The sequence below is a fragment of the Podarcis muralis genome, chromosome 1 (assembly GCF_964188315.1).
Source record: "Podarcis muralis chromosome 1, rPodMur119.hap1.1, whole genome shotgun sequence".
Classification (NCBI taxonomy): domain Eukaryota; kingdom Metazoa; phylum Chordata; class Lepidosauria; order Squamata; family Lacertidae; genus Podarcis; species Podarcis muralis.
This window is the reverse complement of record NC_135655.1, coordinates 7,822,709-7,837,454: the sequence shown is the minus strand read 5'-3', so window position 1 is coordinate 7,837,454 and position 14,746 is coordinate 7,822,709. Positions and strand designations below refer to the sequence as shown.

Genomic DNA, 14,746 nt, shown 5'->3' with positions numbered 1-14,746 from the left:
CAGCGCTGTCCGCAGACACTTCCGGGTCACGTGGCCAGCGTGACAAGCTGCATCTGGCGAGCCAGCGCCGCACACGGAAACGCCGTTTACCTTCCCGCTGGTAAGCGGTCCCTATTTATCTACTTGCACTTTAGGGGTGCTTTCGAACTGCTAGGTTGGCAGGCGCTGGGACCGAACGACGGGAGTGCACCCCGCCGCGGGGATTCGAACCGCCGACCATGCGATCGGCAAGTCCTAGGCACTGAGGTTTTACCGACAGCGCCACCCGCGTCCCTAGTCATTGGCCTATAGCTGGTTAATTAAACCCCTGCTGGGAAAGCAAGAGTAGGAACCTCCTTTTTTACTGTACTTTTTCTTTCTTTCCATTTACTTATAACCAAGCAAGCTATAACAGATGTCAGATAAAATAAAAGTAGAAAGAGATATCTAGAACTAATCATATAGGATTACATTTCCATTCCAAAGTGGAACATAATAAATTAGTATCACAAGGCTCTAAGTGATGGACCTTACCCTAGGAGACCTCTGCTCAGTTTCTTCTTTTTCACTTTCACTGCTGCAATCGTTTTCATCCTCCTCATTGCGAACCTCTATGGGGAACATCTCTGGCTCTTCTTTTACACTTTCCTCCATTGGCTCTTCTGGTTTCTGTACTGCTTCTATTATTTTTGGTTCATTGTGGTGGATGGTTCTAAACTGAATGTTCGCAGACCGGCAGTACTCTTCGAAACCATAAAGATACCTACAGGTTTCGGAAAAGGAATTTATTGGCAATGTAAAAATAAAATAAAATAAGGCTCTTTCCATCACCTAGGCAGCACAGAGGGAGAACGCGAACTCCTTTAACACCCTCAAGTTCTGCTCTAACTCAAGAGGAGGTTCTGATCTACAGAATAATTCTCCCAACAATTACAGCGCTATCGTTCCCCCACGCCACCCTCCAATTTTAATCCTCAGTCACAGTGGGAAGAAGGTTTCTCTCTGACTTCCTGGTGTCCTGACATATGGCTGCTCAGTGCACAGAGGACTCTTGGAAATGTGATTCTTATTAGGCTGGCTCGGGTAGCCATATCCTAGGGTAATAAGCAGAGATATGAATGAGCCTTGAGGTCGCCCATGCAGCTCCTTCACTTGATATGACAAATAAGAACTGCCTCTCCCAGTACGAACCGATCCAGACCCTGTGCTTGTCACCTGAGGCCCTTCTGTGTCTGTCCCCTCTCCCTGAGAGGTGCAGAGGGTGACAACAAGAAAAAGAGCTTTTTCTGAGGTGGCTCCCGGACTGTGGGATGCTCTCTCTAGAGAGGTCAGCCTGGCACCATCCTTGCATGTCTTTAGGTGCTAGGCAAAAACATTCCTCTTTACACAATTTATAGCATTTTTAATGTGGGGAGAATTGTTGAGGATACGTTTTTTCTGCAATTGTTTTAAAGTTTTTATTTTATTTTATTAAGCTATGCATTTTATGTTTTTAATGTTGTGCACTGCCCTGGGATCGTCGGATAAAGGGTGGTTTATGAATAAATAAATCCAGAGGAAGTCTTCAGTTAGCTACAATTTCCCCATGTCATTCGTACTGACTTCCTTATTTCCACAATCTATATATCACTTAATTACAATAGTTTCTAAACAGGGTACAAGAAGCTCAACACTTAAAAAAAGAGAAAAAGGCCAAGCTATAAAATTTCAAACCATGGCTTAATATCCCGTTCTGTCCTGAAGCCATTTAATCACCATTTCCCAGTATGGACATAATGCAAAACTCTTAAGTTAAGTTGAAGTCTCTCTCCTAGTTTGCTTGCTCGCTTCTGTAAAGGGAGGAGCAGAGGGATTATAGGAGGAGATGCAAGGCTTGTTTGTACTTAGGGCTTAACTAAGCAGAAATATGATTGCCCAAATGAGGCCATAAATTCTAGCTGCCGCCGACTTACCATTTTGCTTTTAAATGTAGTATTACATTTGGAAGTTTAAGTTGTTAGCCACAGCAGACAGCAGTTGGGACTGCTGAGTTAGCAAGACCGAAAAATGTACAGTAGCTAAAAACCTGTACAGCACCGTGAAGTTATTGTTAGTGATGTTCCCCCTTGCTATTGTCTATATTGCCTCCTCCCCCTGCCAAATCCTGCTTATGATTTCCTTCAGGTCTAAGTAAGTTTTGAGTAGTTGTACCTTAAATAAAAAGAGAGACTACTTACTTTCTATAAGCAGTTTTTACATTGTAGGAAGCAGCGGAGTTCAAAATAGGAATGCCAAGGTCCATATAAATTTGCTTCCATACGGCTCCACTATCAATCTGTGCGGGAGGTAGAGAAGTATTTTAGGAGTGCAGTAGTGCACATATATAAATTAAATAGAAAACTAAAACAATGTTAGCTTGAAATTAAAGGCTAGCTTTAAGAAATGCCATACTTACATTGTCACACCCACCCTGCTGATATACCAGTCTGAAAAGTTTGAAGAGGTTAAGATCCTTATAGCCCAGAACAGGTGGCTTATTGATAGGAGTTCCTGATTAATATAAAAGAGATACCAAAAGAAGCATTTATTACACAGGCTTTGCACTTTTACTCTAAAGCACGTATCTACACTTTATAGCTTATAAATAGCCACTTGCCTGATGTCATCTCTAGGCACCCAGGCTGGTCCCATTATTCCCCTCCAGCCTATTAGACCACAATCAATCAACAAATATTGGCAAGTGAATTATTATTATTATTATTATTATTTGGCTAGTAAGTTATTTGCATGGCTACATTATAGGCTTCTTCTTCTAACTGCTTGGCTGTGAGCATCTCGAAGCAGAAGTTGATACCTGGTGCCTGCTTTGGTAAAACAGATTCTTCTAAATAGGATACAGACTGGCTTTAAGATAATGATGGGACAAGTTAAATGTCACCTTTAAAGGTAATGGAAATTCCAACCTCTTCTCCCTTCCGGAGTGGGGCATAAATAGACTCAACAATCAATTAGTAATTTGACAGAATCATTTTTTGCAAATAAGGAATAATTTTTTTTAAGAGTTGAGGATACAAGCAGCAAAAAATGGAGGGTGAAATGACCATTAAGAGCTTAAAAGCACAATCTTAACACTCTAGTAAAGGTAAAGGTACCCCTGCCCGTACGGGCCAGTCTTGACAGACTCTAGGGTTGTGCGCTCATCTCACTCTATAGGCCGGGAGCCAGCGCTGTCCGCAGACACTTCCGGGTCACGTGGCCAGCGTGACAAAGCTGCATCTGGTGAGCCAGCGCAGCACACGGAAACGCCGTTTACCTTCCCGCTGGTAAGCGGTCCCTATTTATCTACTTGCACCCGAAGATGCTTTCGAACTGCTAGGTTGGCAGGCGCTGGGACCGAACGACGGGAGCGCACCCCGCCGCGGGGATTCGAACCGCCGACCTTTCGATCAGCAAGTCCTAAGCGCTGAGGCTTTAACCCACAGCGTCACCCGAGTCCCTATCTTAACAGTCTACTCAGAACCAAATCCTCCTGAACTCAATGGGGCTTACTTCTAGGAAAATGGAATCAGGATTGCAGCCTAGTATTTTATTAGGTCCAATTAGGACCAAGGCTCAACTATAGAAAACCACTCAAATTGGTGTAAAACACTGTGGATGGTAGATTGGGACAGGCAATCCTCAGCACTGAGTCCTTCAGGACTCAGAAGGTCACACTGGTTGCCAGATTAAAAGTCTTGTAATAATTTACAAGGCCCTAAATACGGCCCTTGTATCTTTGCTTAATCACCTAAGTCTTCAGTGGAGTCACTGTTGGTGGTCAGAGAATCGTACAGTAAGGTGGGACCCAAAGGGTCATCTAGGGTCCTGCAATGCGGGAATCTCAGCATGGTCCCCCAGGGCTCATATCCATAAGGATCTGCATGCCCAGTATTTTGTGGAACTCTCTATTAGCTGGTGTCAGACAGGCCTTCTTCCTAAAGTACTTCCAGTGCTTACCGAATCCTTTTAAAAAGAATTTTAGAAGGTATTTTCATTCAATTCTTATTTTATGTTTTAACTCATTTTTAGTCTCATTGCATTGCGTCTCCTGTATGCTGCTTAGAGACAACTGCAATTAGCAGTATACAAACTGGAAAGAAAAAAATACAGCCCCCCCCCCCACTGCAAAAATATAATCTGCAATCCAGGATTTATTATAGAAAATGAAAATATGCAGTGGCCCCATGAAGTCGACCGCCCTTAAATATGTGCATGCTGTTATAATGGATGGTTACTGGTAATTGAGATTTTAAGATTTTCAGAGCATGATGCCAGGAAATTAAATGTCAAATCCAAATGAGAAATCTCCAGAAGTCATTTCCATTTCCATCATTTACCAGCAGAGAGCATCCAAAGCAAGCATTCCTAGACAGATCCTGTTCTGTAGCAGGGATCTCTCTAGGCAGTTGATCTATGCTACCCACAGCAAGACATTAATATATGAGTATACAGGAAGTAGCCTTATACACAGAGCACAGATCCATCTAGTCCAGCACTGTGTTACCAGAAATCTTTTAAACAGAAGCTGCTACGGATTGAACCAGGAACCTCCCACAAACAAAAATGAACTGGGGCTTCTCCTCCCATGAGGTATTAGATTAGTTCAGCAACAGTAATTAGTTGCCCAGTATTTTACACTGTATTGGAGACAGATGTTACATGAGACAGCAACATCAGCCAAGCACTGTTGCCAAGGATTAAAAATGATCAATTTTATGCATTTCAGAATTTGTAGCTGTGCAAGGCAAGAGATTTTTGAAGCCTTGGCTAATGCTAATAAGCTAAGTTCTATGAGCCTGGAAATACAAGCAAGTTTCTCTTTATCATCCTGGTGATGAACAGACAACAATTTGCACTGAGGAAGGCAATTCAATGTCTTGTCTGTCCTTTTCAACCAACCTTAAGATGGTTTAGTTGCAAACCAACCAGCCAACCTCAGAATCCCAGGCAAACTGAAACACTAATATTGTAAATCGCCCAGTGATCCTCAGATGAAGGGCAGTAGAAATTTAAATAAAAACAATTTTAATAATAATAATAAAATGATAATAATACCCCTTTCTCAATGTTGGGAACATTCATGCGAATTAAACCCCTTGACCTTGGATCAGTTCAACGCAAACATATGACAACAGGATTAAATTGGCTAACAACACGATTGCAAACAATCATGCTCACTGGCTGCTTTCATAGCATATAGCGCTTTAGTTTGCTATCACTCTGCCTGGCACTTCAAGTTGCAGTGAATATAAGGAGTATTTCATTGATACTGCAATGGATTTGGACCTGACAAGCCAGCCTTTAATCTTTTGTATTCTTGAACCTAGACTACCCACAGCAAACATGATGGAAGACTGGCCCTTGAAAAGATACAGGCCACAACATGCACCAAGCACAGTGGATCAAATTTGGAAGAATTGGTCACTGGGAGCACATTACAGTGTGTGTGTGTTTTTGTTTTAATCCAAATAATTTGTATTGGTTTTCATGTAAATACAAGAACAACATATAACTACAGTATCAACACATTTCTATACTTGGCTTTCTATAACCTTCTGGGTATACTTCAAGATGTTGGTGCACACATATAGGGGGTTTTCAGATGCTTGCTATTAACAGGTGGGACTCTGTCAGATACCGGCAAATTCAGGTTGTGCAACTACAGTTGGTTGAGAGATCCTGCACAACAAACCCACTTCCACCAAAGATTGACATTTTGCAGTAAGGAAAGACACGGGAAAAAGTGGGGTAACACTTGCTTTGATGCAATGTCTTGTAACCTCCCCGCAAACAAGTCAGGATGAATGCTCAATAAATTGGTCATCTGGCAGTGCCCATATTCCACCCAAAAAAGGGTCCCACATACCTGCAGATACCTATGCCTCACCTCTCTCGCATGCTGCTGCAAACTCATTACTGCAGTAAGATTGCTTAAGAGGATTCGTTTTAGGTGATGGTGATGCTTAATGTTTGTAAACACCAGCCCAAATGCCTTGCACATTTACTCTGAAGTAAATGCCTCCAAGTTCAATGGGACTTCCCCTCGAATGCACAGGAATGTGGTCTCAACAGCATTCAGAGCACATTACAAGCATTCGACACAATCAGCAAATATAGCACTGTTAAAATGCACTTCCACGCTAGGTTCAGAGCTTCCATCATTCTAAAAGGCAGTCAAGTCTTACCTCTGTCTTCCATAAACTTGTAAAGCTGTTGGAGGAAATTGTCCCTCTCTTCAGGATCAAGCTCTTCCTCAGGCTGCCAAAAGAAAAGAAAAAAGGAGACGCTTTAAAAAAATAAAAATAAAGTATATGCGTTTGCCTTAATGGCAGCATCATAAGCATTTGCAGACGGAGAGCCGAGTTCGACAAATTTCAGATCTGCAAAAAAACAGTATTATAAAATTGGCAAGAGGGAACTATTCACCAAAATACGTTATATGGTATCCAAGCAACTTGATAGAAAGTGTCTTGCATGTTGACGTCTGATGGAGATTTGACAGGCTCTGGAGCTCCCGTTAAATGCAAGTGGTCAGTCTTCATTTTGAAGGGACCCTGATGCCTGGCCTCATCCCCAAGAGACCACTGCCCCTGAAAATATACAGTGATTGGCTTATTAACCTGAAAAGCTCTATTAGAGTCACTAATCTCTGTTCAGTTTCAGCTGGAAAGTCATGGAACCACAAGCAGCATTACTTCAAATCTGAACTCACAAAGTATACCCTACTCTCTTAGCAGAAGTGCTCTGGTTCAGGATTCTTTCCAGCCAACTACGCCCTTCTGCAGGATTCTGTGAGCTGTCAGGCAGCAGCAGGGAGCCCTTTGCACAACAAGGGCCACGTTTCCTTCCAGACAATCTTCTGAGGGCCACAGGCCAGCGGATGGAGGGGCCAGAATAAAAGTAAACAGAGCAAAGAATGTGAATTTTACCTTTGCACAGCGGACTGGTTTCTTCACACACACCCATCTCTCCTCTATCCAGACAAGGAAGAGGAACGATCAAAGTTCAAGCGAAACAGGGCCAATAAGGGATGTGGCCTGGGAAGTGTTCCAAGGGCCAGATAAGAGGCCTGGAGGGCCACTTCTTCACCCCTGATTTAAGAGGCCCCCAGCAGGACCACTGCCTCCTTCTCCCACCCCCAGGTTTCAACTGACAAGACACATTCTCTGGCTACTGAACATGCTCAGTCCCCGCTGGGCTCTTCAGCCTCTGCATAGTTTAAGGTGCTTGTACTACTGAAAACCTTGGGGTTCCCCCAAGAATGCCAATACCTCTCTCATGTTTCCGCTCAATTTCTGGTGGATGAGTTCCCTATTAAGCGAACTCAGGAGTGAAGCTTTCACTCCTGCAGCACGTTTGCCGACGGATTTTTAAATCTCATCCCAGCACGGGAGACACATGACTCTGCTGCAGCATCACACCTCTTGCGGGACAGCTACCAATCCCAGTCTCCCTCCAAGGAACACAGGGCCAGAATACATCGTTCCCACCCCGCTGTGTCCTTATAGCTACCCTGCAGTAGCAGGCGACGCTGGAAGAGGGCTGTTGGCCCAAGGTCACCAAGCAGGCTTCAAGGCTGAATGGGAACTTAGTCTCGTCTCCCTGTTCCTAGCCCGGGATTCCAACAATGACAACACACACTCAAGCAGGTGGCTGCATTCAGCAGAATGCAACCACTAGTCTGAAGTGGACCTTGTGATCAGCTACCACATCCTGGGACAGTTGCATCTGAGATACATAGGTAACTCCTCTCCATAAGTGACTCTTGCATCTATCTACATGCCCATGGGGGGGGGGTGGATGGCAGAGAATCCCAGATAACACAATTAATGACAGAAATATTCCTGGAAAGATTATTTCCATGGGGGAGTTATTCTCCCCTCTAGACACCCTACAAACCATGATCTTGAAAAAAAACCATTTCTACTGACTATCATAATTATTCTTGAGTATTTATCGTGGTATTTTCTCTAAAGGAGCTTTTTGTTCTGAACAAAAAACTAAGTTGTGTCACCCAAGTGCTTATTTGGAGAGTATTTGGGGGCTGACATTATTAGAGTCACTTAGTGCTCATATTCTTTCACTTTTTGTAGTAGGAGAGGGAAGGAAAGCCAAATATATCTATTCCACAGTGCTGCAGGGGCCATTCTGTTCAATGTTTATTTCTCAAGACAGGCTCCAGTAGCATCACATGAATCCTTAAGACTTTGCAATTTCTTGTTTTCTGACACTGTGTGCACCAGCCTTTATGTTTACAGCATCACAATAAAATGCTTCAGAAGTACTTCAGGAGTTTAACGCATGTGCGTCAGGTGTAACTGAGCAAAATGTTAAATATTACACCAAGGTGATCCTGTTACAGCAAAACGGTTAAAAGTAATCTTAGGGTTTCTTTTGTGCACACTTACTTTTACTGGGAGCGAAGTGCTGAATGGAGTTCTGAATATGTACCATTTGATTTAACCTGATTCATAGAAATGGGGATTGGACTGGAAAGGGTGGATGGTGCTTGGTGTCAAATCATATGCTTTATGCATACAGGGACAGAAGTTCAATCCCAAAATCCCTCAGGAGCACTGGGAAAACACCTCAGCCTTAAACCTACTAATCTGTAAACAAAGCTATAAGCCCCTATAAGATTTCTCTTTGGAAGCAGGACTCTTATTTTTTCATATTTGATGATTGCCAAATTCATTCAGTGATGCTATGGGATATAGTTTTAAATAAAATGGGAGAGTTGTTTTCCCCAAACTCATGAGCTTGACTTGCACTTTTGTGCTTCTTACATCATCTTGGAAAAAGAAATATAAGGAAAGTTCATCACAGTTTTCTTAATTTAATCATTTAGTATTGCGGGCCATGCTCTGCACAGAATAAAATATTGAAACCTCAAATGCACAGGGCAATCTTATGAATGTCTACCCAAGGTTTAAGCCCCACTGTGTAGATTGGGTGTTACTCCCAAGTAACTTGGACTAAATTGCAGGCACTGTGTGCTACTAAGGAACTTGTGGAATACTATGGGCTCTCTTGAGTAACTACAATCTTTTAAAATGGTTTTATCAGTGATAAAGGAAGTACAGCAAGTGACCCAAGTTTGATTTGTTGCCAGAGAAGTAAACAGGAGCCCTTGTTCAGGATGGTGAGGAGTGGTTCCTGCTCCACACATATAGCTGGCACCTGCAGAAATCAACAGCCAAAACAACGGTGTTGGTGCTGACCTTTAAAGCCCTAAACGGCCTCAGTCCAGTACAGAGGGCCTTCTCAGTGGTGGCACCCGCCCTGTGGAATGCCCTCCCATCAGATGTCAAAGAGAAAAACAACTACCAGACTTTTTGAAGGCAGCCCTGTTTAGGGAAGCTTTTAATGTTTAATAGACTATTGTATTTTAATATTTTGTTGGAAGCCAGCCAGATGGGCTGGGTATAAATAACAAATTATTTTTATTATAAATACTAAGGACGCGGGTGGCGCTGGGGGTAAAACCTCAGCGCCTAGGACTTGCCGGTCGCATGGTCGGCGGTTTGAATCCCCGCTGCGGGGTGCGCTCCCGCTGCTCGGTCCCAGCGCCTGCCAACCTAGCAGTTCGAAAGCACCCCCAGGTGCAAGTAGATAAATAGGGACCGCTTACTGGCGGGAAGGTAAACGGCGTTTCCATGTGCGGCTCTGGCTCACCAGAGTAGCTTCGTCACGCTGGCCACGTGACCCGGAAGTGTCTGCGGACAGCGCTCCCAGCCTCTAGAGTGAGATGAGCGCACAACCCTAGAGTCTGTCAAGACTGGCCCGTACGGGCAGGGGTACCTTTACCTTTAAATACTAAGGAAATGTTAATGGCACTGGGGAAGATCTCTCATTCCTAGTTCTGTCTTAAATATTAAAGGGGTTTTAAATAGCAAGAAAATTTAAGAGAGTTTGTTATTCTTCAAAGGGATATAAACACAGAATTTGCTTCTGATGGGCAGTTTCTAGAACCTCCCAACCATCTTTTTTATAGCCTCAGAGGAATGTCTATATTTAGTGAGAATTCTAAATATGAGTATAGAGCATTAATGCAAAACATTTATAATGGTAGCTGAAGTTACCACACTGTGTCAGTATCAAGGTGTTGAAACATGCTGCAAAGGTTTTAATTAGGTTTTTGCATTCCAAATAAACAAGAGCGCCACAAATGTCTATTTTCTTTTACTGCATTATTTTATCAAAGTACTACAAAATTGCTGGAAAGAGAGTCAAGTCCATTCTGCGCAGGAAACGTTATGCGCCTTCCAACAAGGACATAGGAGTCAAATGGCTATTGTAATTATTATGCTGCAGTAGGTATAGATGTTGTCAGTCACACGGGCGCTGAATATGTTCAGCCGAAAGGAAATTTATGTTTACAAGGTTAAGGAATTTCAGAACATGAAAGTCCTGCACACTTTTGAAAGTTATCATTAAACAAATGTGTATTTTTTGCAGAAGCAGCTGTCTCCAAGCTTTGGGGAACAATTTGATCTCCCAATAAAATTCTGTAATAATATGAATAAAGAACAGCTACCAATCGTCTACAGGAACCCTGGTTTCAATCTTAATCTAGGGGTTTCATCAGATTCTACGATCACCTCCACCCCACTTTCCAAACTCTTTGAACCGAATGCATGTAGAGTGTGTAAGCCCAGCTTCAGAACTGAATTTAGCATCGAGACCGGGGTAATCCATATGGTGCCCCCTCTGGGTGTTGGGACACCCAGCTCCCACCAGATCATGGTCAATGGTCAGGGATTCTGGGAGCTGGTCCAACAACACTTGGAGAACCAAAGGTTAGCCAACCCTGTTCTAGACTCTTGACTAAGGCAGATCTCCAATAACTATAAAAAGCAACAAAAAGAGAAATCTGAAGTCAAAATGGCTGCTTTTGGTGTTTCTGCCTCTTCTGAGATAAACCCTCTGAACCTCTGTAGAGGTCCTTCAAGATCACAAAGGCCAGAGGACATGGTCCCCATTTTTGGACACACCAGAGGATCCAAGGAGAGGAATGTCTGAGGAAAGAAAGTGCCTTCTGCTATTTTACTGAATTGCATACGGATTTGGCCTTTTTGTCCAAATCTGAAATCAGCTCCTAAACCGCTGGGGAATGGGATAGGTATGGATCTGAGCTAAGTGAAAAAGAGCAAGCGAATAATAACTGGAATAGCTTTCAACCCGATAAAATCTCAATACAAAAGCTTTCAATTGTAGCTCAAGAGCAACTCATTAAAGCTCAGGATTAACAAGCAGTATTTTGGGACAACTGCAAAAAAAGAACCTGATCACCTGGATAATGGTACCTTGATGCACCGTTGGACATGGCGCTAATAACAAAGCCAGAAACTGGGCTTTGGGAAGAAGAATGGCAAAGCCACATCACACCCACCATTTCTACAAGTCACTTCAGATAAACTGCCAACTTGCTACAAGGGCTAGGAAGACATTTCCTGGGTTGAAACCCAGTACTTGAATGGTTCAAGGGACTTATAGTACTGTCAGGGGGAAAAATCAGAGTATAAATAAATATATAAGATTAAGAATAGTTGACCTATTGACATATCCATGTGGGAAAGGGGTAGTACAGGGGTAGGCAACCTAAGGCCCATGGGCCACAAGCAGCCCATGGGGGTCGTTTAACCAACCCATGAGCCGTCCCCAAACAGAGCTGCCCGCTCGGCGAGTCCCCGCGTGCTGTGCTAAACCAGCGCAGCGCGGTGCAGGGACTCGCTTCCCTGATGTCGGAAATCGCGTCTGCGCATGCTCAGATGCAGAAAATCGCATCTGCGCAGGTGCAGGAAATCATGAACCGCGCGATCCGACCCACAGAGGGATCTCCGCTGGAGTTAACCAGCCCAGGCTAGGTAGACCTTGCTGACCCCTTGGGTAGTATGTTGCAATGGGGGAACTGGTTTCTTTTCACTGACTGAGTCCTGGGTTCAAATTCCTACACAGGTACAGTGAAAACTGCATGTAGAAAAGGGGAGGCACAACAATAAGCAGCACACCAAGCACTGCTGTGGTTACACAGGCACCATACATTTCAATAGGACATGGGTTTGAGCCTCAAACAATCTCCACTGGAGCAAGTGAAGCCGTGATTGGTGGATTGGACCCAGCGTGTCCTTTATCCAGAGGTGGCTTACCAGTCCCGAGGCCCCTTCCACTGCCAGAACTGCAAGAAAAACCACCAGGTGACAAAATCTCAGCACAAAAGCAGGTTTATAAAAAACCGCAGCCCGTTTCGAACAGAACTCCACCCCGGTTATTTTAAATATTACATTATTTTAAATGTAAAAGATTTTACATAGCAGGAAGAGAAGCCAGATGAGGACTGCATTTTACTTCTGAATCAAACCACTAAAGAAAAGAAAAAACCTGACATAATAACATAATATGCTTGAATATTTCCTTGTGGGGGGACTGGGGGGGAGGAGGAGGAGGAAAGGACTGGACTGGGTTTTAAGGAGATACGTATATAACACTTTGACTTAACGATCCAGTAAGAATGATTTCTGCTGACAATATAAAAAGCAAATGCCAGTGTTCCACCAGCCAGACTGATCTCCATATCTTCACTTTTATATAAAGGTTCTCTCCTGCCACATGAAACAATAGATTCTGCATTTCCCCCCTATGCTAATCTCTCTTTCTGGTGTACTTTACCTTCCAGTCTCTACCAACATTTTAATTCCAAGTTAGGTCTAAAAAGAAATGCACAGGAATGCAGTTTTTATTTTAAAAAAGAAAAAAACAAAGCTCCCCCCTCCCTCCTCTTTTGTTTGAAAGGCAGAAGCTCTTTAGGAGCCAAGTATCAGTTGCAAGCAACCACATATAAAAATATTACCCAGGGGTTAAAAGAAGGGGGATCGCCCTTCATTCACTTACCTGCGACAAGGGTGTATTTACAAATGCTAACACACAGACACACACACAAAAAAAACCCCTAGCGCAGATTGCAACAGTTCACACCCTGCAAAATGTGGCCTATTCACTCTGTATAACAACATGAGGGAGGGGGAGGGGGGAGGAGGAGAGAGAATCCACATTCCACAAACGATCAAGCCCTTACACTTTGCTCAGTATTAAAGCATGTTTGCATGGAAAGTGACTCCATTTTGTTTAAAAAGCCATTCTTTTTTCTGGCACAGGAACAAAAAAATATCTATACATGCATTTTTTAATTTATTTTATTTTGCAAGGGGGAGAGGGAAAAAAAGAGAGGATTACATGCATTGCCACATGCATTGCTGGAAAGATCAGAAAACTTAAAAAAAAAGTAAACCCCACCCCTCACCAAAAAAAAGAAAAGAAAAAGCCACCCCCACCCACAGGGGCCGAAATGGATTAATGCTACACCTACTGAACGCGCGAGGAGTCCTTACCCGGGTGCTGCGTTTTCCTCCCAAGTGCAAACTGGTTTTTTAAAATATTTATATATATATGTATTTGCTTTTTCTACCTAATCTGCTCGCGGTGCCTCGCTGTACTTCAGCCTAACTTGCAAATATTTGCGTCCCTTTTCTCTCGCTGCACCGAAGCCGCCGCCGCTCTGCAGCATCGCTCCTCACATCCTCTCCCCCGGTCCGTTCAGATAAATAGGTAAATAAATAGATAGATAGGTAAATGCAAGGAAAGGGAGGAATCGGACATTACATGAGAGGAGGAGGAGGAGAAGAAAGGAGACAGCCCATTTCAAAGCATCTGGTAAGCCTCCCCGGGCAGCCTGCCAAAAGCCTCGGCTCAATCGTCCCCTCGCCCCCGAGCATGCGCACTCGCAGCCAACAGTGCGTCGCCATGGCAACCCCGCAGGCAGCCTCGAAGCATGAACAGCCATTCTGTTTGCAGCCTCGCAAAGGCCGCAGACGGCGAGGGGGAAGCGAAAGGGAAACACACGGCCGCGGCGCCGCGCTTTCAGCCCGGCCAAGTTTCCTCCTCGTCCAACAGGCTCAAGAGCCGACCCCCCCCCTCTGTGTTGGGGGGGGGGGGATTCGCAAAGTCCACATTGCTTACATAACCCCCCCCCCCCACACAAAGAACGACCCATTAAAAAGCAAACAAACCACCACCACCCTCACCCTGGGCTTGGATTTAAAACAAACGCACACCCAAAAGCATGTAACTGCAGGATTTGGGCCAGGCGAAGTAAAACAGGCTCTTCCTCGGGGGCGGTGCAATGATTTGCCGCTGCTTCCCTCGGGAAAAACCATGCACTGAGGGCTCTCGGCGTTTCCTAACTTTTTTTAAAGGAAAGAACTTAAATCCAGAAATTAAGAAGCACCTGCGAGTTTTCTTAAGCACACCCAACGAACCTCTGGGGCTCCTCTTGCGTTAAACAAAGACAAATGGGGTTAGGCCCCCAAAGGGCGCGACAGTGCTTGCCTGCCATGTGCTTTTAAGGCCCACTGAGCATGGGGCATGAAGAACACCTCCGCGAATAACGGGTCTCACAAACCAGTTTCCTCCGAAATACAGTGGTACCTCGGGTTACAGACGCTTCAGGTTACAGACTCTGCTAACCCAGAAATAGTACCTTGGGTTAAGAACTTTGCTTCAGGGTGAGAACAGAAATCATGCTCCGGTGGCGCGGCGGCAGTGGGAGGCCCCATTAACTAAAGTGGTGCTTCAGGTTAAGAACAGTTTCAGGTTAAGAACGGACCTACGAAACGAATTAAGTACTTAACTCGAGGTACCACTGTAGTCCCCACTCCCCCATCCACAAAAGGCAGTCAGGCCAGGGATTTGG

General features: G+C 44.2%; 1 protein-coding gene across 4 annotated transcripts in view; it reads right to left on the bottom strand.

The window, feature by feature from the left end:
- The window catches only part of ARID4A (AT-rich interaction domain 4A), a 62,757-nt gene that overhangs the window by 14,700 nt on the left and 33,311 nt on the right, over window positions 1–14,746 (bottom strand). For all 4 annotated transcript variants that reach the window (XM_028731729.2, XM_077919577.1, XM_028731649.2 and 1 more), the window contains 4 exons: window positions 6,183–6,255; window positions 2,414–2,508; window positions 2,196–2,293; window positions 514–742 (listed from right to left, as the gene is read on the bottom strand). In XM_028731729.2, the coding sequence (XP_028587562.2) occupies window positions 514–742; window positions 2,196–2,293; window positions 2,414–2,508; window positions 6,183–6,255 (495 nt within the window). The remainder of the gene's footprint in view (window positions 1–513; window positions 743–2,195; window positions 2,294–2,413; window positions 2,509–6,182; window positions 6,256–14,746) is intronic.